This window comes from Microtus ochrogaster, unplaced genomic scaffold (assembly GCF_000317375.1).
Source record: "Microtus ochrogaster isolate Prairie Vole_2 unplaced genomic scaffold, MicOch1.0 UNK54, whole genome shotgun sequence".
Lineage (NCBI taxonomy): Eukaryota > Metazoa > Chordata > Mammalia > Rodentia > Cricetidae > Microtus > Microtus ochrogaster.
Window position 1 is genome coordinate 1,956,830 of NW_004949152.1, and position 25,787 is coordinate 1,982,616.

At 40.5% G+C, this 25,787-nt stretch overlaps 1 protein-coding gene across 3 annotated transcripts in view; it reads left to right on the forward strand.

Moving 5' to 3' along the window:
* The window catches only part of Rpgrip1l (RPGRIP1 like), a 108,971-nt gene that overhangs the window by 73,455 nt on the left and 9,729 nt on the right, over positions 1-25,787 (forward strand). For all 3 annotated transcript variants that reach the window (XM_013354629.2, XM_026777284.1, XM_026777283.1), the window contains 2 exons: positions 1,241-1,311; positions 18,583-18,766. In XM_013354629.2, coding sequence (XP_013210083.1) covers positions 1,241-1,311; positions 18,583-18,766 — 255 coding nt within the window. The remainder of the gene's footprint in view (positions 1-1,240; positions 1,312-18,582; positions 18,767-25,787) is intronic.

Below are 25,787 nucleotides of genomic sequence, written 5' to 3' on the forward strand. Positions count from 1 at the left end.
GATGTTAGCTGTCGGCTTGCTGTATATAGCTTTTATTATATTTAGGTATGACCCTTGTATCCCTAATCTCTCCAATACCTTTATCATAAAGGGGTGTGGTGTTCACAATTTCATTGATACTTTTTCAACTATAATTAGCTAGGCTCAGAGTCTTACTCTTTAGGCTAATACACAAGTAATGCATTTCCTCATTTCATTTCCACACCTATGTGTCATGATGTCTTGCTTTCTTTCATTCTCTTCCCCTGTTCCCACCAGAGCTGGTTCCCTTTCTTCCCCCAGTTTTTTCCCTCCTGCTTTTCTCTCTCATGTATTCATGACCACACTTTGAATTACTATGTAAACTGATATGTCCAGAAGATTGAAAGATTTGCTAATCCTCTCGCCTGTATTTTGTGAATATCCTGTAAGTACTTACTTAATGCCATCCTTGCACAAATAATATAAATTGTGATACAAGTGTGGCTTCGCTTTAGAAAGTGTTCTTCCTTCAGTCTTTGCTATTTTTCCTTTTAAAATCATTCTGTGTGTGTGTGTGTGTGTGTGTGTTTTTTTTTTTATGAAAGAGAAGTCCCACTTTCCTGAGCACTCATCAGCTTTTTCTACTTGGGAGTATAATAAAGTCTGAATGTTTTAAGTTTTGTTTGCTACCAGTATATATGAAAATTTGTAATATTGCTTCAAGTTTAAAATACAGTAAGCAGAATATAGGAATTTTTTTAAATAATTGGATCAGTAATGAAGTATGGTATAGTCCAGCTATGAAGAGGAAAAGAAGGGACTAGAAAGATGGCTCAATGGGGAAAGGGGTTTACCACCAACCCTAAGAACCTGAGTTTGATTCCCTGGTCCCACATAATAGAAGGGGAGAACTGACTCACACAAGTTAGCCTCTGTCCTCCACACTTCTAGTGGCCCATGAAACACACACACACACACACACACACACACACACACACACACACACAAATAAATAACTAAATGTAAGAATTTTAAGAGAAAAAAGTATCTATTACCTTTTACATTGTTTTCATTAATTTTATGGCAAGAATTATTTTTATTTCTTTTGTGTTTACCAAAATTAAACATGGTAGTTTTTCATGGTACTTCTTCCTTTCCTAAAATGTACATCCATAGTGGATAAAACTGGTTGTCATGTTGTTCCTTTCTGTTGTCCTGTGACATGTGCACTAAGTACATTGGCAAACCTGGGTAAGTGTTGCCTCATGTTTTCTGACAGATGAGGACAGATCAGCTTCTGACAGCGATGACTGTATCATCCCAGGTTCCGTCTCCAAGGAAACCAAACAGGTGAGTAGATCCATGCCAGAACAGTGTTCTAAACTAAGGCTGACTGTCATTCTCAGCATATCAGGCTTCATAAATGGAAATTTAAGGTAAAAATATTTCTGGAAAAGTTTTACTTGTCTGCTGCAAGATAGTTTTATTAATGCATGTATGTTTATGTATATATGTGCACATGTTTATATGAATGCACACCTGTGTATGGAGGCCAGAGATCAACACCAAGGGTCTTGCTCAGTAACTCTGTATCTTATTTTTGAGACAGAGTCTCTTTCTGAACCTATCGCTTTGGCCAGACTATCTGGCCAGCATGTCCACTTGGACCTAACTGTCTCCGTCTCCCTTCCGCTGGGATTATAGACTCACACTTGATTATAGAACCAAGCTGGGGTTCTCATGCTTGCATGGCAAGCACTTAACCGACTGAACCACCTCCTTGGCTCCTGCTTATACTTGTGTTAGAAAATGGACTGCACCATGTAACTCTTTTTCAAAGAGTACCTGACACCAGTAACATGATCCACCTCTTGCTAAAACCATCCAGCCTCCCTGCTTCCCTTTCAGTTTCTGTGTACAAAGATGGACTAAAGCAGATCTGTGTCTCAGAGAATACAGCTGTGAGATAGCATTGAAACTGTAATAGCTTACCTACTTATGAATTCATAACTTTGTAGAGTATTCAAACCTAAATATGTCTGTTGACAAACTGCTAAAATTATTTCACTTCTGACAGAAAGACTAAAACTATTCAGAAAAAAGGATTAAACATGTCCAAGACTTCATTTTATATCACACCTCTGAAATGTAGTATATAAAATGAAATATTGAAAAGAAAATTAAATTTCAAAATATACATGAGATTTTCTACATTTAAGAGAATATTTTTATCATAGGCGGGAGGGAAAGATTTTATACATTCCATGTAAAAACCAGCAGGCAAGTAACACACGCCTAAGTTCTCAATACACAGAAGAGTGCAAGCTCAAGCCGAGCTACCTGACGTACAGAAACAGGGCTGGAGGGCTGGTCCAGTGGTTAATTAGAGTACTGTCTCAGTCCCTGGATCCCACATAGTGGAAGGAGAAAACAGGCTCCTGAAAGTTGTCCTCTCCACGCAGATACATACACATACATACATACATACGCACACACATACATACACACACAATAAATAAATATGTAAACAAATAAGCACTATGTAATCATTTTTAAGAAAAGAGAGAGATAAGATCTGTGGGTGTGGTGCAGTGGTGGAGTCCTGGGTGTGGTGCAGTGATGGAGTCCTGTGGGTGTGGTGCAGTGATGGAGTCCTGTGGGTGTGGTGCAGTGCTGGAGTCCTAGCCTAGCATTCAAGGCTGTGATCCCCATCACTAGAGTGAAAGTGAGGAAAGCAAGGATGGAGCAACAGAAGGAAGGGGGGAAGTATAGGTAAATAAAATGAAAAGGCTTCTCTCTTCCTCCATATTAACTTCCCTGGAACATTTTTTTTTTTAGAATTTCAGCTTTTGGGGGGAAAAAAAGCAGTACTTCTTTTTAACTCCTCCTTTGCATATTCTAAGCTTACTATCTCTGTAAAATAAAACCATGAGCATAACATGTTTGTCACAGTGCCTTCATGAAACAATGCATTTGTTTGTGTGCACATGTGTGAGTGCATGTAGAGGTCAAAGGCTGACGTAGGTGTCTTCCCCCATCACTCTCCACCTCTCTCACTGAGCCTGGAGCTCACTGATTAATATTATCTAACCTTTGGTAACCTAGTATGTGGAATGTTCATTGCTTAAAATTGATAAATGAAAGAAGGAATTTTATATACACTTACCTGAACAGTTTTAATTATAGTGCTCAGTTAAGTTAAATTTAATATTTTTTGACTAATCAAATTGTTAATCAATTGTTAAATAATTTATCAAGCCAGCAAATGGAAATTCTCAACTTCCCATTAGAGCTGATGATATCAATAAGGAAATAAGTTTTTTGTTTGAGGTTTGGTTTTATAAAGTAGAACTGACAGTAGAGGATGGATGGATGGATGGATGGATGGATGGATGGATGGATGGATGGATGGATGGATGGATGGACAGATAGATAAATCGATAGATGACAGATAGACAGAGATTTACTAAGAGATTGGATACTATAATGAAGATCTTCGATCAATAAGCTAGTAATATAGGAGAACAGATTGTGTATTGCCAATCTGAGTCCAAAAGCCTGAGGGGTAGGACATCCAGTGGCAATGCTCTCTGATCTCAAAGCCAGCAGGCTCAAGAACCGAGAATCTGTTTCAGGCCAAGTTTGAAGTGTGTCCCCATTGATGTCACCCTGGCACAAGGAGTTCCTTCTTTGCGTGAGTGTGTGTGTACACATGCACAGTGATCTTTGAGGTAAGGTCTCACTGTGTAGCTCTGGCTGTCCTGTAGACCAGGCTGCCTCAGACTCACAAAGATTCCCCTGGCTCTGCCTTCTGAGTGCCGAGATTAAAAGTGTGTGTGCCACCCTGCCCAGCAAGGAGCTCCCTGCTATTCAGCCTTTTGGTGCCATTATCCCTTCAACTGACTAGATAGAGCCCATCCACATTAGGAAGACCAGTTTGCTTTTTGGAGTCTATCTAGAATTTACACTATCCAGAAGCACAGATACTCAGTTGTCAAGTCATAAATTATTTCTCAAACATTATTGAATTGACCAAATGTCTGGGTACCACTTGGCTTAATCATGTTGGCAAATAAAATTAACCATCACACCATTTCACTAAGAACTTTCCATTTATCATGTCTGCATGTTTGATTTTTCTGTTATATATCAGTAGTTTATTCCATAAGACAGTGTCTACTTCAGCCAGCTTTTTGAGCACATAAGTGATTTAGTCTTTGAACATAAGATTATAAGAAATGAGATATTGAATAATTTCTGGGTCTGTGAAGACAATAATACAAGAATATATTTATCTTGTCAGTTTATAAACAATATTCATTCTTCATATGGTAACCAGGAATTCATTGCCTACAGTGAAAGCAAACACAGTGTTCCACTTCTGCTTTTAGGGAGCTCTATAATGATTGGAGAGACGTGCTTATGGAAAGCCAACTAGTATTAATAACTCATCAGTTAGGTTGTAAATAGTATGAGTAGCTGAGTCAGTCAACACTTGAATTCCTTAGCTGATTTCTGACCTCCTTTCCCATTCTCTAGATGAGAACCTGAGACCTTGAAAGGAAGACACTGCCCAATAGCCATTTTCCTAATAAATGACGTTGATAGGAAGGGTCAGTTTGGGGTGATTTTAAATAAAAATCCTAAAGGATATGTATGTTCTGAAATGGTGTGGCTGCCTCCTTTCCTTACAGTCATTTGGCTGACTTCATCTGTTTGATTTACTTATTGCCCAACGACAGTCACACAAAAATGTCCATTCCCCAAAGGACGAATTAGTCACATCTAACCTCTGGACTAGGCCTGTCATCAATATCATCCTGCATCACATAGTAAAGAGAGTCTTGTTGTAGCTGTGACAGCTCATGGACAAAAAGAAAATCATAAGCACATCTAGTTCAGGAAGAGCTACAAGAATGCACCAACTTGCAACCTTTCTGTAAGAAGGCCTTGTTTACAATGGAGTGGAGCAATAGATACTTTGGATGTTGGCCTAGAGTAAACAACAGGGACAGCGTAGCAGTTAATCTTATTTTCAAAACATTACTCATCATCTTTAATTAACTTGGAATGCAGAGAAAATGGTTGTCCAAATTTTGCTATCCTAGACTATCACAGCTGCACATTGGGCACTGTTTGAAAGCATTGCTTACTGTCACATTAAGAGGAACTGCTTCTTGGCGTCTCATGGGCAGAGGTCAAGGCTAAAGTAAACATGCTGCAATGTTCAAGACCCACAACAAAGAGCTCTCCAAATTAATAGACCAAGCAGTCTTAATTTGCTGTCCAAAATACAATTCACAGAGAAATATTGAAGGTTCACCCCCCGGCAGCAGTGTTAAGAACTGGGGCCTGGAGGAGGTTCGCTGGATCATAAGGACTCCAAGATCATGAATAGGATTAGCGCTCAAATAAAAAAAGAGGGGGCAGAATAAAGGGAGCACTCCGGCTCTCCTGCCACAAGAGAACATAATGTTCCTCCTCTCTGAGGACACAGCATCAAGGCCCCATCAGAGACAGAGCAGACACCAGACCCTGTACAAATGGACCGAGACAGTGATGCGCACACTTCTTATTGATTATGCCAGCTTTTCTGTATGCTACTTTAGCAAATCATTTAATATGAGAAATGGAACCCTTTTAAGACTTTAATGATTACAAAAACCATAGACAACTATACATCCTTTATCTGAATCCACAAATTGTTAGCATTTTGCTGCATTTCTTTTACCCTCCAGTCTCTCAAACATATGTATGTGTGATCATACCTAAGTGTTTGTTTATAATATAAATACATCCTTATGTATGGAACTCCTGGGAACCATTTCAGAACTGCAAGGATGGCCCTTCACCTCCAAGAACTCCACAGCAACAAGACAGTATTGGTATATAATTCTGAGAACCTAAGATAAACTCTATTTCCCCTACTGAACTCTCTTAACACAAAACATAACACTTCTGTAATCAGATATTTGTGGGTGTTCTCCCCGTAAACCAAACATTTCTTCAAGAACATCAGATAAGGGACCTCTAATCTACTTCAGTTGTGGCGTATCTATAAACAAAATCAGAAGCTACATGTTACAGGAATAGTGTCCTAGGACTGAATCCCCACTCCAGATACCAAACTCTATCAAGGGTTTTACCTGTGCTTCTGACAATAAACTGGGGTTCAATCAGCTCACTAGAGTGACTCACAGAACGTAGGCCAGCATTTATTTGCCTTTAAGTGTCTTGTGTAGATGAACACACTTAGGACAAAGTACAAAAGGAGGCCTGTGGTACTTCCATGCCCTTTCGGAATACACCATATTTGAAACCCCCACATCCCTTCGCCTCTCAGAGATCTGCATTCTCACAGCTTGGGGGAATTATATGGAATCTCTGTCCTATAGATATGGCAGATTAAATCACTGGCCACTGATAATTAGGTTGACCCGCAGCTCCCTCTTTTTGCTGGAGGTTATGAAGTCTAACTAAAAGTCACAGCTCGAATCCAATCTGCTCTTTCACCAACACCAAGTCATCTCACTGGGAACTACAGCGGGTCTAGGGGTTCTAGGACCTGTATGTTAGGCTACCAGAAAAAGACCACAGCATCTCACTAATCTCAGTTCTCGTTGAAATCCTGCCACTTGCCCAACAGTATCATTTATGGGTATCTAAATTGTGCCTTGTGTTCCATGTCCATTTAGCTTTTATTGATCTGTAGTGGTTCCTCAGCATTTGTTTGAGTCTTCTCTGACACTGACTGTGTAGACCACAGACCAGCTGTTACAGGATGTCCTGTAGTTTGGGTTTCTCTGCTGTGTCTCTGCTATTGAGATCACATTCTGGTTCTGCCTTGTGGGAATATTACAAAAATGATGCTGTGTTCTTTCAGCACATCATGTCAAGGGGAAGGCATCATCTTCCTGGATTGTTGATGGTATTAACTTTGTTTGAAGTATCGTATCACCAGTAGCAGTAGCCCTGTTATTTGTTGTTGTTGTTGTTGTTGAGACAAGGTCTTACGCCATAATCCACACTGATTTGGAACTCACTATGCAACCAGGGTGGCCCTGAACTCACAGTAATCTTGCCACAGTCTCCCAAGTGCAAGGACTGCAGCCATGAACTGCAGCACTTGGCTCAAATTTAAGCTTAAAAATATCCATAGCATATTAGTGCACCATAGCGTTTGTAGACAGGAGGGCACATGAGTCAAACTGTCACGGCATGTAGAAACCCTGCAACAACCAGCTTATGAAGAGTTTGTCTGGGCTAACACTTCAGAAGCTTGGTCTACAGCCTGTTGTCAGAAGGCACACCATAGCAGGAACACAGGGGGGAGGAGGCCTGCCCCCCTCATACCTGGGGATAAGATGTGAAGCTGCTGCTGTTGCAGGATCTCCTTCTAAAGCACACCTCAAGCTTAACTTCCTCCTTTGAAACCCCACTTTCCAATAGTGCCATTCATGAGCTATGAGCTATTTAGAAATGATTAAATATGTGAGAACATATGTTTAGGTTATCTTTAAGTACTTTTAAGGTTCTCTCTCTCCATGTGTGTGTGCGTGTGTGCGTGTATGTGTGTGTGTTGCTTTGTAGAGCAGCTCCCTCAGTCTTCTGAGTGCTGGGATTCCATGAGTGCACATGCCTGGCTCGCTTCTATTATGGAGTTAAGATCTGAGAAGGGTAGCCTAGAGCCCACGTGAGAGCTGTGGAGCAAGGACTGATCAAAGGTGAGCAGTACAGGAGAATGGCATGTGAGGGCGTGGCGAGGATGCTCTAAGATGAAGGATGACTTCCTAGAGTTAGTAGTGCTTGGACAGTGTTACAGATAATTAGGAGCTGGGAAAAACAGGGAAGGACTTAGAGGCCAGTGAGAAAAGCATGAGAATTTAAAACATGGAGCAAAAATTGTTGAGGTTCAAGAGAGTTTTTGGTTGGAACAAGGTGCTTGTGGAGCACTTGAGGAGCCCCGGGACAGTCAACTGAAATGGGGAGTTCAGAGCATTAAGGCTGGCCAGGTTGGCTTGGGTTTAGTGGTGGTTTGGTTTGGTTTGACTTGGTTTGGCTTGGTTTGGTTTGGGGTTGCATAAGGTTTGGTTTAGTTTGGTTTTGGTTTAGTTGTTTGGTTTGGTTTTATTAGGGGTTGGGTTGGCTTGGCTTGGATTGATATGGCATTTTTAAAGACTAGAGTTCTGTTATATTGCCAAGGACAATGTTAAACTCCTAGGCTCAAAGCAATCCTCCTGCCTCAGCTTCCTGAGTAAGTAGTTCTATGGATAACCACTACTACACCCTGTTTTCTCCTGACAATTTTGAAGAATGGAGGAAGAACGACTCGTCATTAAGCAGACAAGAGATGCTTACTCTAGGGACTGGGAATAAAGCAGTCAAAGCAATGCGCTCCTGTCCTTTCAGACTTATTTCCATTTTATGTGCATTAGTGCTTTGCCTGAATGTGTGTCTGTGTCACACAGAGTCCCCTGGAACTGAAGTTAGAGACAGGTGTGAGCTGCCACGTGGTTTCTGAGAATTGAACCTGGGTCCTCTGCAAGATCAACAAGAAAACCACTGAGCCATTTCGGCTCCTATTCTTAAGTAATCTGTGTTCTTAGGATGTATTTTAAAAGGTAGATTCAGTGTAAAGAATAGTTAGAGGTAAAGTAGTTAAAAAGTTATTAGATAACCCACCCTGTCGTATCCCTTCTTCACAGACTTTTAGAACTGCTTCCTTTTATAATGTTGCAGTTAGGACTAGAAATAGTGCCGAGGTACATCTCACAAGGCCAATGGCATTGTGACTGGAATTCTCTGGTATTGCCGTGTAAGCATTTAAGATCACTCAGTTTCTTTTTTTTCTGTTAACAGATCCTGACAGCTTCTAGTTATTTCTTAGAATGTTGATCCTTAAAAGGAATCTAGCAGATTTCTCAGGACTTGGACATACTCCTTGGTTCCCTCTCGTTCCTTCCTGTCTGTGATCTATAATTAATCACAGATTACTTCACTTTGTTTCATTTCATTTACGACATCTATGAGCTTCGCTTTGTCAGCATGAAATGCTTGTCCCCTCCTTTCCTTTCCAAAGTGGTATAATTAGTGTTAGCATCTTTCTTAACAGGCTACATAAAGTTTAGTGGCGGGATTAAATCAAGTCATTAACATAATGTGCTACCCAATTGGCCCCTATCTCTCTTCGTTTCCCGGACATCAAAGTGGCACAGAGCGCGAGTGTAATTGGGCCTTGCTGGCCTGTCAGATCCCGTCAGCCTGACGACTGCTGCTTTTGCTAAAAAGCTTCTAGGCATGATAATTAATGGGGGTGGGGAGCAGAAGTCTGGGAAATGTAAAACTTTGGACATTTCTCTATGAATATTTTATTAATTTGAATAATCATAAGTTAACAGTATCAATTTGATGTATAATACATCGATTAAAAGCCTTGTTTTAGAGCCTCCAAATAGACGTCAAAACTGAGAACTTGTACTTGCCAAGGTACTGAGAAATTAATCCTTTCGCATCCTTGTCAAGTTTATCACTTAAAGGAGGTGTCCACTTTCCACAACAAAATATATGCCTGTCAGCTCATGGGTGTTGTATGACTATTCTTAGTTGTCAGCTTGGCTACATCTGGAATTAATTAAAACCCAAGTAGCTGGGTTCACCTGTGAGGGATCTGAAGTGGGAAGATCCACTTTTAATAAAGACCTTTTGAGGTGGGAAGATACATCTTTAATCTGGGCCACACCTTTTGGTGGCAGCCTATACAAAGGCTGTGGAAGAAGGAAGTTTGTTCTCTGCTTGCTCTCACTCTGGCAAGTCCATTCCTTCAGTGGCATTAGAGCCCACTTCTTCAAGATTCCAGTATATACAGAAGACCAGCTGAGACGTCCAGCCTGTGGACTTACCAACTACTAGATTCTTGAACCTTCCATTGGTACAGAGCCATTGCTGTACTATCTGGACAATAGCCTGTAAGCCATCCTAATAAATCCCGTTTCTGTAGATAGATAAATAGATTCTTTCTGTAAGTTCTGTTCCTCTAAAGAACCTGGACTAATGCAGGTGTGTTAAATGTGTGTACAGGTAAGACTGGCAAATTGCAGCAAGAGAGAGTGGGCTTTTGTGCAGGATACCTTGACACCACTCGCTCTGTTTCCACTAACGGCTGTTGTATTAAAGCAACCTTGGTTATTTGGGCTAACATTCTGTCTACCAGTAACACCATCACTAACAATAAGCTAGCATGCCCAGCTGCTGCAGAGATGATACCAGAAAATACAGTTTACAACTTTCACAGTCAAGATGAAAAAAAGCAATGCACTAGTTTTAGAATTCAACAATTAAAAAAATACTAAATCGTGGGGCTGGAGAGAAGGCTCAGGGGTTAAGAGCACTGACTGCTCTTACAGAGGACTTGGGTTCAATTCCCAGCACCTGTATGGTAGTTGCCTTTTTCAGCCTTGATGCAGGGAGGAGGAGCTTGGTCCTGTCTCAACTTGATAGGCCATGCTTTGCTGATTCCCGGGGGAGACCTTACCCCTTCTGAATGGAGACAGAGGAGGAGTGAATGGGGGAATAGAAGGAGGTCGGGGAGGGAACAAGAGGAGGGAGGGAAACTATGGTTGGTATGTAAAATAAAATAAAAAGATATACATATAAAATAATCAATTTTACATTAAAAATTATCAAATCACTTAAGAATCTTGTATGATATTCTACCACTGGGTAATAAACCCCTCTCAGTATTTTGGATATAAACTTAAACTAGCAGGCAGGTTTTTAAGTATGTTTTATATAAAAACCAGAATGGTTGCATTGTTTTGCTGATAACAGTTGCTTTTAAAACTATTTCATGTTTTTAACTTAATCTCCAATGTGTTATGAGCATCTTTTCATAGACATATACTCTATTTTAGTAGGTACATAATAATCTGTAATGCAGCTGTTCCACATTTATTTAAATAAGCTTTTTTGGTACCCCCTTGAGTTTTGAACAGTTTTAGCTAATACAAACTTTTGGTTAAAATCAACATTTTCACACATGTGTGAAAAGTCATAATTTGCTGGCAGTTAGCTGCACTGTTCACCAGTTTATTACAGGGGAAAATTGAGTGGTTTCACAGAGACCATGTAATATGCTGTGCTAAAAGTACTTGTTGTCTGATCATTACAGGAAAAAATTGTCAGCTCCCTATTCATTGGATGGAATGTGCTACGTAGATTTCTGTAGGAGACTGTAGATTAGACTGAGCATCCGCACGGGGCTGGGAAGACTGAGCCAGTATGGACCAAGTCCTGAAAGGCCACATAGCCAATTAATCAAACTGTAACCGTCAGTCAAACTGTAACCAATTGGCTACTTGAAGAAGTAATAGCCAGTTAAGGTATTTTCTGGTTTTGGTAACTGCGGACTGATCCTATGGCTGGCTGGCCTCCTCAAAATGTGCTCTGGTTCTGGGAGCTACTCAGTACACAAATCAGTTAGCCCTTGTTCAGGAATCTCTACTAGATTTACTGTCCAAGAAACTTTACTTTGAAAGGATTAGTCAAAAGCTGTTAGGTTGTTTATAGTTTATATTAGACCCATGGTTCTCAACCTGAGTCGTGACTCCTTTGGAAGTTGAACGACCTTTTCACAGGGGTCAAATATCAGATATTGACATTACAGATCATAAGAGTAGCAAAATTATAATTGTGAAGTAACAACAAAAATAGTGTTATGGCTGTGGGTCACCACAGCATGAGGACCTGTATCAAAGGACCTGTATTAGAAAGGTTGAGAACCACTGTATTAGACTGTCTTTAATGATGACATAGATTGCCTCTGCAAAGGAAATAATTCGTTAATAATCTTGCTCTAAAATGTCAGGTGACTAAAGAGCCGTTTACTGTGGTTGTTCTGGAAGTCCCCTCTAAGTAGTGAAGAAGGGTCAGTGGGTAGAGGGTGAGTGTGGGGACTAGAGCAGGGTTTCTCAAGGATAAGCCTCAAACCAGCAGCATGTGGCAGCACGTCAGAGTCACCTGTGACCGAGGGCTGTTTAAACCTCTCTCCTTCCTTCACTCCCACCAGAGTCAACCACAGGGATGTTAAAATAAGCCTTGCATGTCCATCCTTGTGCGACACAAAAAAATCTTACAGTGTGTGGTAATAAGCCTCAAATTTGCTGACCATTACAGACACAGTTATTTTCATGGGGTAGAGGGGCATAAAAACACTTTAAAAATAAGCGCTCTCAGTTACCTATAGTGCCACTTTAACCCTGCACTGAACTTTTCAGTGTTCAGATTTATTCATCGTGGTGCATGCTAACAGAACATGTTAGCAAAGAGAGGTCATCCACTAATGAGACCAGCTTGGCTTTGTTTGTTTAACAGCGTCACCTTGGCACTGAGGTATGGAGACACACGCTTTTTTTCTATGTCTTCTTATTTTTCCCAAATATTTATCATCTTCAAAAAAGTGAAACTTTTCAAGGCCTGTATGAAGATAACTGGAGGGGGAGGGGGGAGGAATCCTGGGAGTCAAATCCAGAGCCATGTGCTGTGCACTGAGCACATCCTTAGCATTTGGTTTTATTGAGGCAGCATCTCATTAGGTGTCCCAGACTGGCTGGAGCTCACAGTCTTCCTCTCAGCCTCCCAAGTGCGGGATTAAAGCATGTACCACCATTCCCCTCAAAAGAGGTTATTATTCCTGCTACACAGAAGCCTTGGGGGCTGGTATAAAGTCAAGGAGGCTTCTTTGAATCTTTGGAATGGCTTTTCCTATGCCCAGTCTGAAGGGAGGAAGTAGAAGACTCTTTCAGTCAGTGTGCATTCCAGCCTCCTTACACACACCTCTGCTGCCGTCAGTAGTGAGTTTGATTTGGACTTACCACCCCAGTTAAAACTGTAACTCCTCAGTGGCACAGATGTAGATCACCTTCTAGTTCTGTTTTCTTTCTATTGTTTTTTTTTACAAAGAACCAAGCTCCACGTATGTCTCCGACAGGCAGATATTGTGGGGGGGGGGTTGCATATGCAGTATATTACTTTGAGCTCCTAGTGCTGTGATAAAATATCATGATCAAAAGTACATTGGAGACAAAGGGGTTTATTTTACTTATAGATTGGTCCATCGTTAAGGGAAACCAAGGCTCCAGGAGTGTGAAGCAAATCCCATAGAGGCAGGCTGCTTGCTGGTTTGCTTCCTTGACTTACTTAGCTTCCTGTCCTATACAACCCAGACCCATCTGTCTAGGAATAGCACTATCCACAGTGGGCCGAGCCCTCCTGTATCAGTTAGCAGCCAAGAAAATGCCCCATAGCCCGGACTGATGTAGGTCTGTGTCAGCCTGACAAAAACCAGCACAAGGGGGAGAAATGACTCCGTATATTTTACATATATTACCATATATGTATTATAAGGGACCAAGAGTTAGAATGATTTGACTAAGATAAGAAAATCTCACAAACATAATAGTGGACGACAGAACTAGTTATGGAATGACTAATGGTGTCTGCTACCATCAAGGGAAATCTAAGAACAGAAAAGAGTGTCGTATGCTGGTTATGGACACATATGAAAAGAGAAAATATGATTGTATGCTTTGGGATGATACAACCAATTTCAGAACAGATCACTTCTGAAGAAACATGAAAGAATTTGGCATTTGAGAGATTTACCTTTATTAATATTATTGTTAATATTAATTTCTTCAGCACAAGGGTTGACATACATGACATCATTATAAGACAGTGGGTACTTAAAAATCAAATTATTTTCTATACTTTTATCACATTTTCATGTTTTAAAATTGAAGACTTAAATTTGAAGTCAGCAAGATGGCTTAGTAGATGAAAGTGTTCCTTCCAAACCTGACTGCCTGGATTCAGTCCTCAGGACCCACAAGGTCTCGCTTACAATGTCCTCTGGCCACAAACTCATTGTGACATTTGAATGCTGTGACACATACACACGCTCACACACACACACATACACACAAATATATATAATTTTAAAAATTAAATACATAGAAAACTTAATGCCATCTCATTATAGAAACTGAGACTAAAATTAAGCACATCTGTAACCTTAGCATTGTTAGATGCAGTCTTACTGGCTGAGACAAAGGGCAAAGCATCATGAGTCATCCTCACAGAAAGCCACGATGCTGTGTGTAGAGCCCCAGGTTAGAGCACTTTCTGAGAAACAGTGAAATGACAGAGTGCCCATCTACCATATGCAAGGCCCGAGGTTCAGTCCCTAGCACTGGAGAGAAAAGCCAGACTAACCCCACTGTGTCAGCGGAGTGTGTAAACTCAGATGGAGAACTGAGCAGGGTGCTGTGAGATCAAACATGGACATTTCCCACTTGCTAACAACAGCCTAACTAGCACTGCGGAGATCTGTGGCTGGAAGTCAGGTACCATCCATCAGGGCAGCAGTGGAACAGAGCCAAAATCGGGGAGCTCAGATTCCTGTTTCTCTGAGTAAGTCAAGCTGTCGTCACATTTCCAGATGGTTCAGTCACATAGTGCGGAGCGTCCATCTATACTGACAACTAAAGGGAGTCATGCAGTCCTTACCTGAGCCACTTCCGTTACTTCTGTCCACCGCAGTCACAACTTATAAACGTCCCTCTTACATGCTGATGTTGACATTTCCCTAACTTGGGAAGCGGTGGGGCAACTGGGGGACATGACAGTGATGGAACGCATCAACTTACCTAGTACCGAAGGTCCACACCAAGGGTGCCACATGTACTGTACTGTTGTTATCCTAAGCAGACTTTAGAAGGCTTCTACTGAAAAAAACCTGGCCCCTCTGTGTGTGTGTGTGCATGCTTGCGTGTGTGTGTGTGTGTGTGTGTGTGTGTGTGTGTGTGTGTGTGTGTGTGCGTGTGTGTGTGTGTGTGAGAGTGCATGTGTGCATGCCTGTGTGTAAGTATGTCTTTGAGACAGAATCTCGCTTATGTGCCTCAAACTCATGTTGATCCTCCTGCCTTACCTCCTGAGTGCTGGGACCATTCCCAGAATCATCCACTGTCTTCTCAACCACATTATTACTCCTAATTCTCTTAATTAAAGTATCTTTACAAATTTCAAACATACGCAAGAGTTAAAGTCATACTACCCTGCCACCCAGATTCAGTGCGTTAATCTTTTAGATAATCTTCCCCAATTAATGCAGTGGTGAAAAATCACCCATTTCCCAAAATGTATCACACATCAACATTCTTCAACTGAGAAAGCCCTAGAAACGCAGCTTCAATAGTTCTGGGAATATAAAAGAGTCTGACTATGTAGCATCTCTGCATCCTCTTCTTTCCCTCTAAATGTTTATTGTGAGCCTACTGTGTGCTGGTGCTGGTAAGGATGGTAAACAGCAGACAGATAAGCCCTGGGCCTCCCTGCTGGAGCTCATGGTCTACAGAGAAGCAGCTGGGAGAGGCTCCGTGCAGTGCTGTGAGAGTGAGAAACAGTGAGGGCTGTGAAGAAAGCAGCCAGCAGTCACTTAGAGGTCAGCACAAAGGGTATGCTCACAGTGCCTGGATTTTGTCCTATGGAAAAGATTATTTCAGACAGAATAAAGTACAGATGCAAAAAAAAACAAACAGTATACCCAGCACACCACGGCTTAAGGGAATGGCTGGAGTATAGGATAGTAGAAAAAAATTCAAACAAAACAAAAGGTCATATAGATTAGCTTTAGAGAGATAGTTCTCTTACAAAGGAGAGTGGTTGGGACTAAAGGCAAGAGAATAGATCTACTTCCTGGGTGTGCCCAGTAGTGATGGCTGAACTTTTTGATACAGTGTGTTTCCTATTGCCAACAAGTTACCTACTATATTAATCCTGTCTAATTTCTCCCTCATTCTTTCAAATTTTTACTTTTTAATAACTAAAAATCCATTGATGTGAAGTTATCCCCAATAAGAATCTAAAGACATTTTTCAGATCCTAAATGAGAAAAGGGATCAATGGCCACACAATGTGTGAAATATCAAACGCTTTCGACAGTTCTGCCAAGCACTAAAATAGGAAGGAAAAAGAACAGAAATGGTGATCTATAACGTATCGTTGGAGCGGGGAAAGATGCAAACAGCAAGAAGACTCAGACCTTCTAGCTGTAGGCAACAACAGTCAAAAGACTGCTGTTGGCGGAGGTAGAAATTCCAGAGAACAAATGGGTTTGGGGGAGGAGAGAGATGATGTCCACTCATGCCGATGCTGGGTCTCTTCATCTCCAGATCTTCCTAGATGAACTAGTTGAAGTTTTGACTTAAATGTATCAGATTAAATCAAGTGTTTAAATAAATTGCCTAGCACCATTACTGATGATTATAATGCTTGAAAAATGTCTTCTTCAGAGCATGCTTTCTGGGCATAGATAATTTGACATTCACCCCTGTAGAGATCTAGCAATATCAAATGAACAAAGTATTGAGCCAGAAATTAAAATATTGAGGTGGGAGAAGTTGCCAAAATGACAAAACTGGAGCAGAAAGAAAAATAGACAAATATGTTTAAGTGCTTTTTTTTTTGATAATTCATTGTATTTTCCTTTTGTTGTTACCTTTGGAGAATTCCTTATAGGCCTGACAACCCAAATTAGTTCTTAAAATCATGCAAGTTTCTGCTTGGGAATCATATAGTTAATACAGAATTAATACAATAACATCTGAAATAAATTGGTGTCTCTTGCCATCTTAAAATTCATTTGTGTCTTCATTACACGTGTCATGAGCAGTTTTAAATTCTGATCTTCACAAGCTAGAGTGAGAGTATGCTTCTTCCTTACAGCTGTTTCCTTTCCTGCTTTTGTGCAGAAGCGTAAACATCTAAGGGTCTATTGCTAGAGAATTCTGAGCACCCATATTCTGTCACCTTTGCATTGTGCATGAAATAATGTGTGCGCTCCTTACAGCCACAGTACATTTTAAGGAAAAAACAATATCGTTTAAGATATTTTCCTTACCTCTTAGTCTTCACAGTCAGAGGGCTTTTCTGAACTGAGGTTAGACAATAGCACCAACTTCATCTTTTATGCACGTGAACAGAGAGGGCTTGAGGTTATTAGTTGAAACCGAGTAACCTTTCCAGGCTTTCATCTCTTTCTTTTCAAATTTGAATATGAAAAGCATATTCAAGTCAAAGACCATCACTTTAATGACATTTGGCAGTCATTTGATTTATTAGGTTTTAGAAAAAATTTCCCTTTAAATATTTCATCATACTATGCTAATCCTAGTAATATTGCCAGCTGCAGCCTTGTACCTGTATTAGTGGAGACAGAATGGTGTGGAATTTTCTCTGTCATCCTAGTAAAATTTCCATGAATCTACTGAATAATAAAATAACCTTATTGAAATATTCAGATTTCAGTTTTTAGTTAAAGTGTCTTAGAATGCATAATAAAAGGAAATGTCTTTTGGAAGAAGGGGGTAAAATTACTTCATCAAATATTGAGGGAGTTTTGACAGCAATGGAAATGGTTCTTTTTGGAGGCATTCTTTCAATAGGATACTTGAATCTTTTTTAATGTGGTTAATTACAAAGATTAATAGAAATGGGTTAGATCAATATGTAAGAGATAGCCAATAAGAAACTGAAACTAATGGGTCAGGCAGTGTTTAAAAGAAAAAAAAATTACATGCTGCGAAATGCCTGCATCGTCGCTATGGTGGGTCTACATGCTGGTATGCCTTTAACAGTGAACTTCTACAACCTGGTCACAAAACAAGTGTTATTTCCATGTTTTTCTAATTGTCACTTGAAGTTTATATGGTTGACTGCATCATGGCTTTGATATAAAGAAGAATTTTTTAAGTAACAAATTTTAAGTTGTGAGAAACAAATTTAACTTAGGAAATGTTGTAGTATGAACAAATATTTAAGTCACCATTGTCAACTGAAGTCATTCCTCAAGGAATGTTTCTAAATCTCATGTTAGTGTCTGTGGATTCTAGGAGAATATCAAACAAATGTAGCATTAATTCTTCATTCTATAAATGTGAAATGGAAAATAAATTGCAAGAGATAATATATAAACTTAGATATAAGACTTTTTTCTTTTGTTTGAAAATGTGTTACTTACTGAATGAAATAAATTATGGCAGAAATGTAAGAATGAACTGTAGTTTCTGCTCCAGTTGCTATAGATTGATATAGCTATATATATTAGCATAATAGTGCTAAAGTGTTCAACAGGCTTTGATCACTGCATAATTGAGCGTTCCCAGGTACTGCAGATTAAATAAAGCAGTGATAAACATGTAGTTCATTACCTAGTTTGAAACAAGGCCAGCTGATACTTGTCACTCTGAAAACCATCGGAGATGAAGACCTCATAATCTCCACTCCTCATAGACTACCAGTGGGGTATTTATAGCCTCAAATGTAAATCAGGAGACAATTGCCATGACACTGTTAACTTCAAACCCTGGGGCATTAGAATCTCATTCTCTCTGTGTGTCATGAATAATCTATCATGTGGAATGTGCAGTCGTGTATACCGCCTTCCAGAGAAGAAACCCATTGGCTGTGACTTTTTATTTTTTAAACTAACAGTGGAATAGAATAAAGGATTTTTTTGCTCATTTGATTATTTTGCTTTTGTTGTTTTTGGGTTTACTCTTTAAACAGCCGTCAGAGGAAATTCGGATTGAGATCATAGCTCTAAGCCTTAATGATTCTCGGATAACCAGGGATGACACTATCCAACGGCTGTTTGTTGAGTGTCGGTTCTACAGTCTTCCGGCTGAAGAGACACCTGTGTCACTGCCAAAACCCAGGAATGGCCAGTGGGTCTACTATAACTATACCAACGGTATGTATGATTTCTTTGTAATATAGCCTTTTGTATGTTTTATTTTTTCAGTGAAGGAAGCCAAGGTAATGTGCATAGCACTTAATTCTCTGATGTTCACATGCATTGAAGTCTTTTCAGACTAGGTTAATAAAAGCCAGAACTGTAGCATAACAATTAAGAAAACTACTTTAAAGTCATTAAAAATCAAGAGAAAACATGGACAATGAGAAAGCGGTGTCTGCCTGCTTCTACTATATTATGGAATCTATAGGAAATGCCACCCAAGTCCACTGTTAAATTTTAATTTAAAAACATGACATTTTAAAGGGGGGTAATGTGCTGGGCTTTCCCTTGGTTACAGCATTCAGATTGTGTAGTACCCTGGCTGTGGGCTGCCTTTTTGGTCAGTGCCTTCCGTAAATCTTTCTGCACTGCCTGATACAGCGATGCATAAGCTCTTAGCATTACAGCAGGCAGGCTGCTCTATCTACCACCTAACATATAAGTCTATTGGACTAACACAGACCCAATAAGCACCTTGAGGATGCTCAGATCAGTCATTTCTCAGGAGTTTTTAATATTTCATGATCAACAGTGTACAATCAGAGGAAAAACAAAGATCAGATTAAGCTACCTTCCCTAAGAGTCGAAACAGTGCGTTCTCTGGAGTCCATGTGGAAGTGTGAAGATGGGAGCTCACAGCTTATATTGAAGCAGGCTGTCTCACCCAGGTCTTAGCGACTTCTCTGCTGCTGCGAAGCGACACCGTGATGAAGGCAGCCTAGAGAAGAAAGAGTTTATTAGGACATTATAGCTTCAGAGGGTAGTCCATGACTGTCATGGTAGGGACAGTGGCCGCAGATGGGCATGACTGAGGGATTACATACTGAGACAGCAAACGAGGCAGAAAGGGAGCCAACTGGAATGCCATGGCCACATGGGAGGTCAGAGCTCCTCCCAGTGGCACACCCCTCCAACAAGGCCACACTCCTAATCCTTCCCAAACACTTCAGCCAACTGGGGACCAAGCATTGAAACATGAGCACATGAGGATCATTCTCATTCAAACCAAATGATAATGATGATTTGAGACAGTATCTCTCTGTGTGGCCCTAGCTGTCCAGATTGACTGGCCTTGAGCTCTCATAGATTCCACCTGCCTCTGCTTCCCAAGTGCTGGGATAAGAGCATGAGTCACCAAATCAGGCTACTATGATATTTTTGGACAGTCTTAGAAACTGCATTTTAAGAAACACATATAGTCTTGCTGTTGTAGCAACAGGATTACAGATGATAATGCCTGCTCAAAAGACTGACCTTTTTAGAAATATGTTCATTGTTTGAGGCAGTAATATGAGGACTCAGAGATTTGATCTAATCCTATCTGTGTACACAGTTCTCACTAATGAGTGAACTTGGTCCAGATATGTTGATTCCCTAGCTCCTTCATTTCTTATTATAAGACAAAGTGATTTCTGAGATTCCATCCAGTTCATACTCTGTAGCAAGTGACGGCTTGAGAGATTGTCTGAGAAGTTAGTGGTGTGGTCAGGACAAGAACCTGAGTGCATCCTTTCGCTCACTTGCGTCAAAGAAACATTCCCAAACGTATTTTCTCAAGCTTCCTAAAGATATTCAATTCCATAGTACCAGAAAAATAAACCATATCAAAATATTAGCAGTAGTAAGAGAGATAGATGTTCACTAAATTTTAATTACTCCAAGGAAAGAGATAAACTTTGGCCTTTATGTTATATAGAGGTCACCAAAACAGTGTTCAGATGAAATGGCAACAGATTGTTCTTGAGAAATCACCTGTACACTGGGCAATGTGGCCATGTAGCAGAAGAGCTGTTTTCATTTGCCTAGAAAACATGCCCAGTCCTTCTTCAGGTGAAATCTCTGATGCATGCGGACGCCTCCCAGGTTTTGTGCACGTGCGTTGTAGAGGTCTCTTTGAAATCTTGCTGCCAGGTCGATCTATTCCTCCCCTTTACTGATTATGATTCTTTGGGGGCAGGGAACATCTTTTAGGGTAGAAAAGAATTGAGTAGCAATATTGTTATATATACGTAAGTTTCTGTTCTTGTTTGTTGAGCTTTGACTGACTGACTGTGAGCTTCTTTGTGAGGAGGGAAGGAGATGCACTCAGCACTTAAAGCTGGCGTGATTTCATATCAGAAACTCAAGTCCCAGGTCATCACAAAATTGGAGAAATTGTACCTTTATTAGCATTTTTCATTTGGGTAGAATAGTAGGAATGTTTATTCTTTAATCACTAATCTGTTGCAGAGACTTCCTTGAATCTTTGGTTAATGAACAATATAACTAACTATTGTACTAGTTACCATTCACGTGTTACTTAGAGAAAGTTGACAAAAACAGCCTTATACCCTCGAAATCTCATTGAAAGTTAATAAAAGTCATTTTATTTCCAAATCGACTTCAAAACCCAATGGGAGGGCGGTGGTGGCGCACGCCTTTAATCCCAGCACTCGGGAGGCAGAGGCAGGCGGATCTCTGTGAGTTCGAGACCAGCCTGGTCTACAGAGCTAGTGCCAGGACAGGCTCCAAAGCCACAGAGAAACCCTGTCTCGAAAAACCAAAAAAAAGGGGGCTGGAGAGATGGCTCAGTGGTCAAGAGCATTGCCTGCTCTTCCAAAGGTCCTGAGTTCAATTCCCAGCAACCACATGGTGGCTCACAACCATCTGTAATGAGGTCTGGTGCCCTCTTCTGGCCTGCAGGCATACACGCAGAAAGAATATTGTATACATAATAAATAAATAAATAAATAAATAAATAAATAAATAAATAAATAAATAAATAAATTTAAAAAAAAAAACACCAAAAAACAAAAAACCCAATGGGAGATTTAGGGCACAATTTAGACACACTCTACTGTGTGAACACTCTACCCAGAGAGAGTTTCTCTTGCCACAGCTCTGTTTTGACTATACATTATGATCTGAACCACACAAAAGGAACTTGAATGCCAAGGCCTAAATTAGGTACATAAGATGACTGGAATAAACTGGCAATCCCCAGGATTATTCTTAATCAAATGCAGTCTTTATGAAAAGGTGTTAATGCCAGCTCCACGTGCAGACGAGAGTATCTTCTTAGGACTGTTTCTGAATAAAGCTGAAGTTCAGTTCACTTGGTAGACATTAGTAGCGAGAATACAACATTTGTACTTTATTGGGCTTGAAAATTTTACTCCAAGAATGCTGAGTAAAGAAAACAGTTTTTTGGGTGGGAAGATTAATGGTAGGCCTGAAGACTGTTGTCTGGGCTGCATAAAGCTTTCTGGGGAATTGACAGTAGGAAGAAGAAAGATTAATGAAGTCGGCTGAGGGTTTTATGAGACTTGTGCAGAGCCGGACCCATAGTCTCCGAGGATTGAGCAGTCTATCTTTTGGAACAATTAAAGTTTAATTCAGAAAATGAAAAGGATGTAGAACATCAGATTTTGTTACTAATAGGAAGAGAAATTTTGCAAAGATAAAGATTACAGGGGTGATAATATTTTAATATAAAAGTTATCAAAGGTTCAAGGTTAACAACCTCCTATAGTTAAACCATCTGCACTTCTTGCATTTCATATGGATGGAGAACGTGCAGATTTCTTCAGCCTACCAAAGGGAGGGACGTTTTGCTGTATTTAACTAACACAATAATTATAAATGTTGGAGTGTAGATATAGTCAGTGCTAGAGTACTTGTTTAGCAAGCATGAAACCCGAAGCTCAAACCCTGAGCCCCAGAGGATAATAGTAAATAATAGCTGTCCTTCTTTACAGGCACCACGTGCTGTGGCCATACGTGCACGGCACGCCATGTTCAGCGCAGACTCTTTCCTTCCCTGTGGTAAAAATATTCTAAATCGTTTGCTCTTGGAAATAGAAATCCTGTCCGGTGTACACCAGAACTTCCTTCTCTTATCTGATATGAGCTGGGAACCCTGCTCAGCCTTTGCTATCCCTCCCACCGTCTCCCCCAGCTTCTGGGAAATTTTACTGTTCTCAGGCTCTGAGATCAGCTTCTCTAGAGACCACCTGTGCCAGCCCAACCTATTGGACTGAACATAATGCTCTCCAGCCCCCCAATCCCATTCATGTTGAAATGACTAACAGAATTTCATCCTTTCTGTGATTGAAAATTATTAAAATGGGTGGTAATTGGAAATTAGCTTGAATTTGGGCTATTATCTTTTTAGGTGTGCTTTTATAATGTTAAAACTTAGCAAGTTCTACACAAATGTGATCTCTCATGGATATGGCAGTTAACACTACCTGAGAGAGTCAGTTTACTTTTAGTGCCTACTATAATTACATTTTAAAGGGTTTGTTTAAAATCGAAATTATTTTTTTAAATGCTCATCTGTTATTTCAGAATCCCACATGAATCTTGGTGGTCACAGCATCATAGGGTCATATGTCAGAATTGTAGGTGGCCAAAGTGTCCCTTTTTTTCCCACAGCATTCAACACAGAGTGTTTAGAACTTCCTGATCCCATTTAAACTTGGGTGGAGAAATGTTGGTCTGTGATGGTCCTTGGTGTGTGGTACCCTGGCCAGCGTACCATATCAGTGTATCAGGGTACCTTGATATCAGCAAGAGGAAAAATGTTACACTGGTACATTCTTGGGCTGTGCCACAGATGCCTTGAATCAGAAACGAAACTCTCAGGGTTCCGCACAGTAATCTGCATTTTACCAAGCCATCCAAGTAGCTGGAATGTGTGTTAAACAATGAGAACCACTAAGCTAAACTCAGGAGCCCCATCTAGGATGTTTGTACAAACAGGCACAGTTACAAGTTGGTATGCTTTTCGAACACAAAATTTATTGGTTGGGAACTAGAATTTGATTTTCAAAAAATGAATTTTTAAGAGTCAACCAATATATTTAAGTCAACTTGATGGATCTAATCCATATCCCTTTGTGGAAGAATGAGAAAGAAGATAGGTGCCCCAGCTCAGGTACAGACCTCTCTTCACTCCAACCTTGGACCAACAAAATGCCAGGTTGAAATGCCAGGAGAAGCTTAGCTGTTGGGGGAGGGAGGCACAGACACTAGAGAGCCTCACTGTACTCTAACAAAGCTCTGGCTTTCTCTGGTCTGCTTAGCCATCTGTAAAACACAGATCAACCTTGCTCTCAACCCTGTGGTTGAGTGTAGTGCCTTGTGCCAAAATGTCACTCATAAATGCCCAGCAGGGTGGTGTAGAAATGTAGCTGGGGGGTTAATTTTTGAAGGTTTAGCATGGAACCACCGTTTGTCTCAGCAGCTCTGCCTCTGTGTAAATAGCAGAAAGAATCAGAATCAAGGACACAAACACACAGCGTGTGTATATGGAATATAATTGAGCATTGCATATGATACATGCTGCAGCAGAGATGAGCCTTGTAAAGATCACTGCTAAGAGAAATAAGCCAGAGATAAAGGACAGATGTGTGATTCCACTTAGAGGAGGTTAGTCGAGACAGACGGGAATGAAAAGTCAATAATTAGTAGGTAGACTTTCAGCAGGGGATGAGGGGAAGATTCTAGAAAGGAAAAGTAGCAATATATCCACCATGTCCACATTTAATGTCAATAAGCATATGCTATAAAGTGATTAAAATACATTTTAAGTTATATGTATGTCACCACAGAAATTTAAATTCATCAAAACTAATCTAAATGTAATTAAAAGACCTTTTTATTTAAATATGAATGATGAAGTTGAAAATTCAGAGGCTTTTACTACAAAAAATATTTTTATTTGTGTATCAGAGACTTAAGAAATTATTTGAAAACAAAGAAATTATTTTTTTGATAAAGATAACAGAGTTCATGTCATGATACATGTCTGAAAAGCTATAGTTACTGTTTCTGCCTCAATTTTTTTTTAACTTACTAAGTGTGAGGAAGAGAGTGTGGCACACGTGTGCCACAGCCTGTGTGAAAGCCAGACACTAGCCTTGGGAGTGGGTTCACTCGATCCCCGGGTTCCAGAGATGCTCTTAGGTCACCAGGCCTGTGCAGCAAGAGCTTGTGTCTGCTGAGCCAGCACACCACCCTACCTCAGTTGTTCTTCTAGATGACTTTCATTATTCTGGCCCTCAAATGTTAGAAACCAATATGACGTAAAAGTTTTGGGATTATGAAGTAGAAGAACATACAATAAGCCAGATACTGAATTAGAAAAAAAAATCCTAGTAAGTTTGATACACAGACAGTTTGATATACTAAAACTGAGGTACTGACCCACAACATTAGTGAAATGTATCTACTATGATACTTTCTGGCAATGATAAGAAAAACACTCAGGGGCTGGAGAGATGGCTCAGGGGTTAAGAGCACTGCCTGCTCTTCCAGAGGACCCAGGTTCAATTCCCAGCACCCACATGGTGGCTCACAGCCATCTGTTATTTGATCTGGTGCCCTCTTCTGGTGTGCAGGCAGAATACTAGAACACTGTATACATAATAAATAAATAAGTCTGAAAGAGAGAGAGGAAAAAAAGGAAAGAAAAGCATTCAAAGCCATCTGTGTTGGTCTTTGCAAATTTCAGTGAGTTCCACAGAGTATGGCATTCTGTAAGAACAGTGGCCTTAGTTCTCCAGAGCTGTGTGACTTGACTCCTGCTCTTTCATTGACTTCTGCATCTCCTGAGCAACTAAGTTACCACCTTACAGGCATTTTGTCTCCCACTCCATGCCTAACTCCCACAGGAAAAACCTTTGGATTTTGATTAATACTGTTCAGGGAGCCAAGCCGTTGAGTGAGTCAATGGTATCGTCATTTGGAGCTGAACTGAAACTGTCCTTGCAAACATTGTCAGTGAAATGTGTGTGCACAGTGGCCCTGGAGGAGCACGAGTTCTGGAGTCATCCCAGCCCTGTCCCCGTGTGCACTCGTGATAATGTCTGAGCTCCAGAGTCCCAGCGCTGTCCCCGTGTGCACTCGTGATGGTGTCTGAGCTCCAGAGTCTGAGCCCTGTCCCCGTGTGCACTCGTGATCCTGCCTGAGCTCCAGAGTCCGAGCCCGGTCC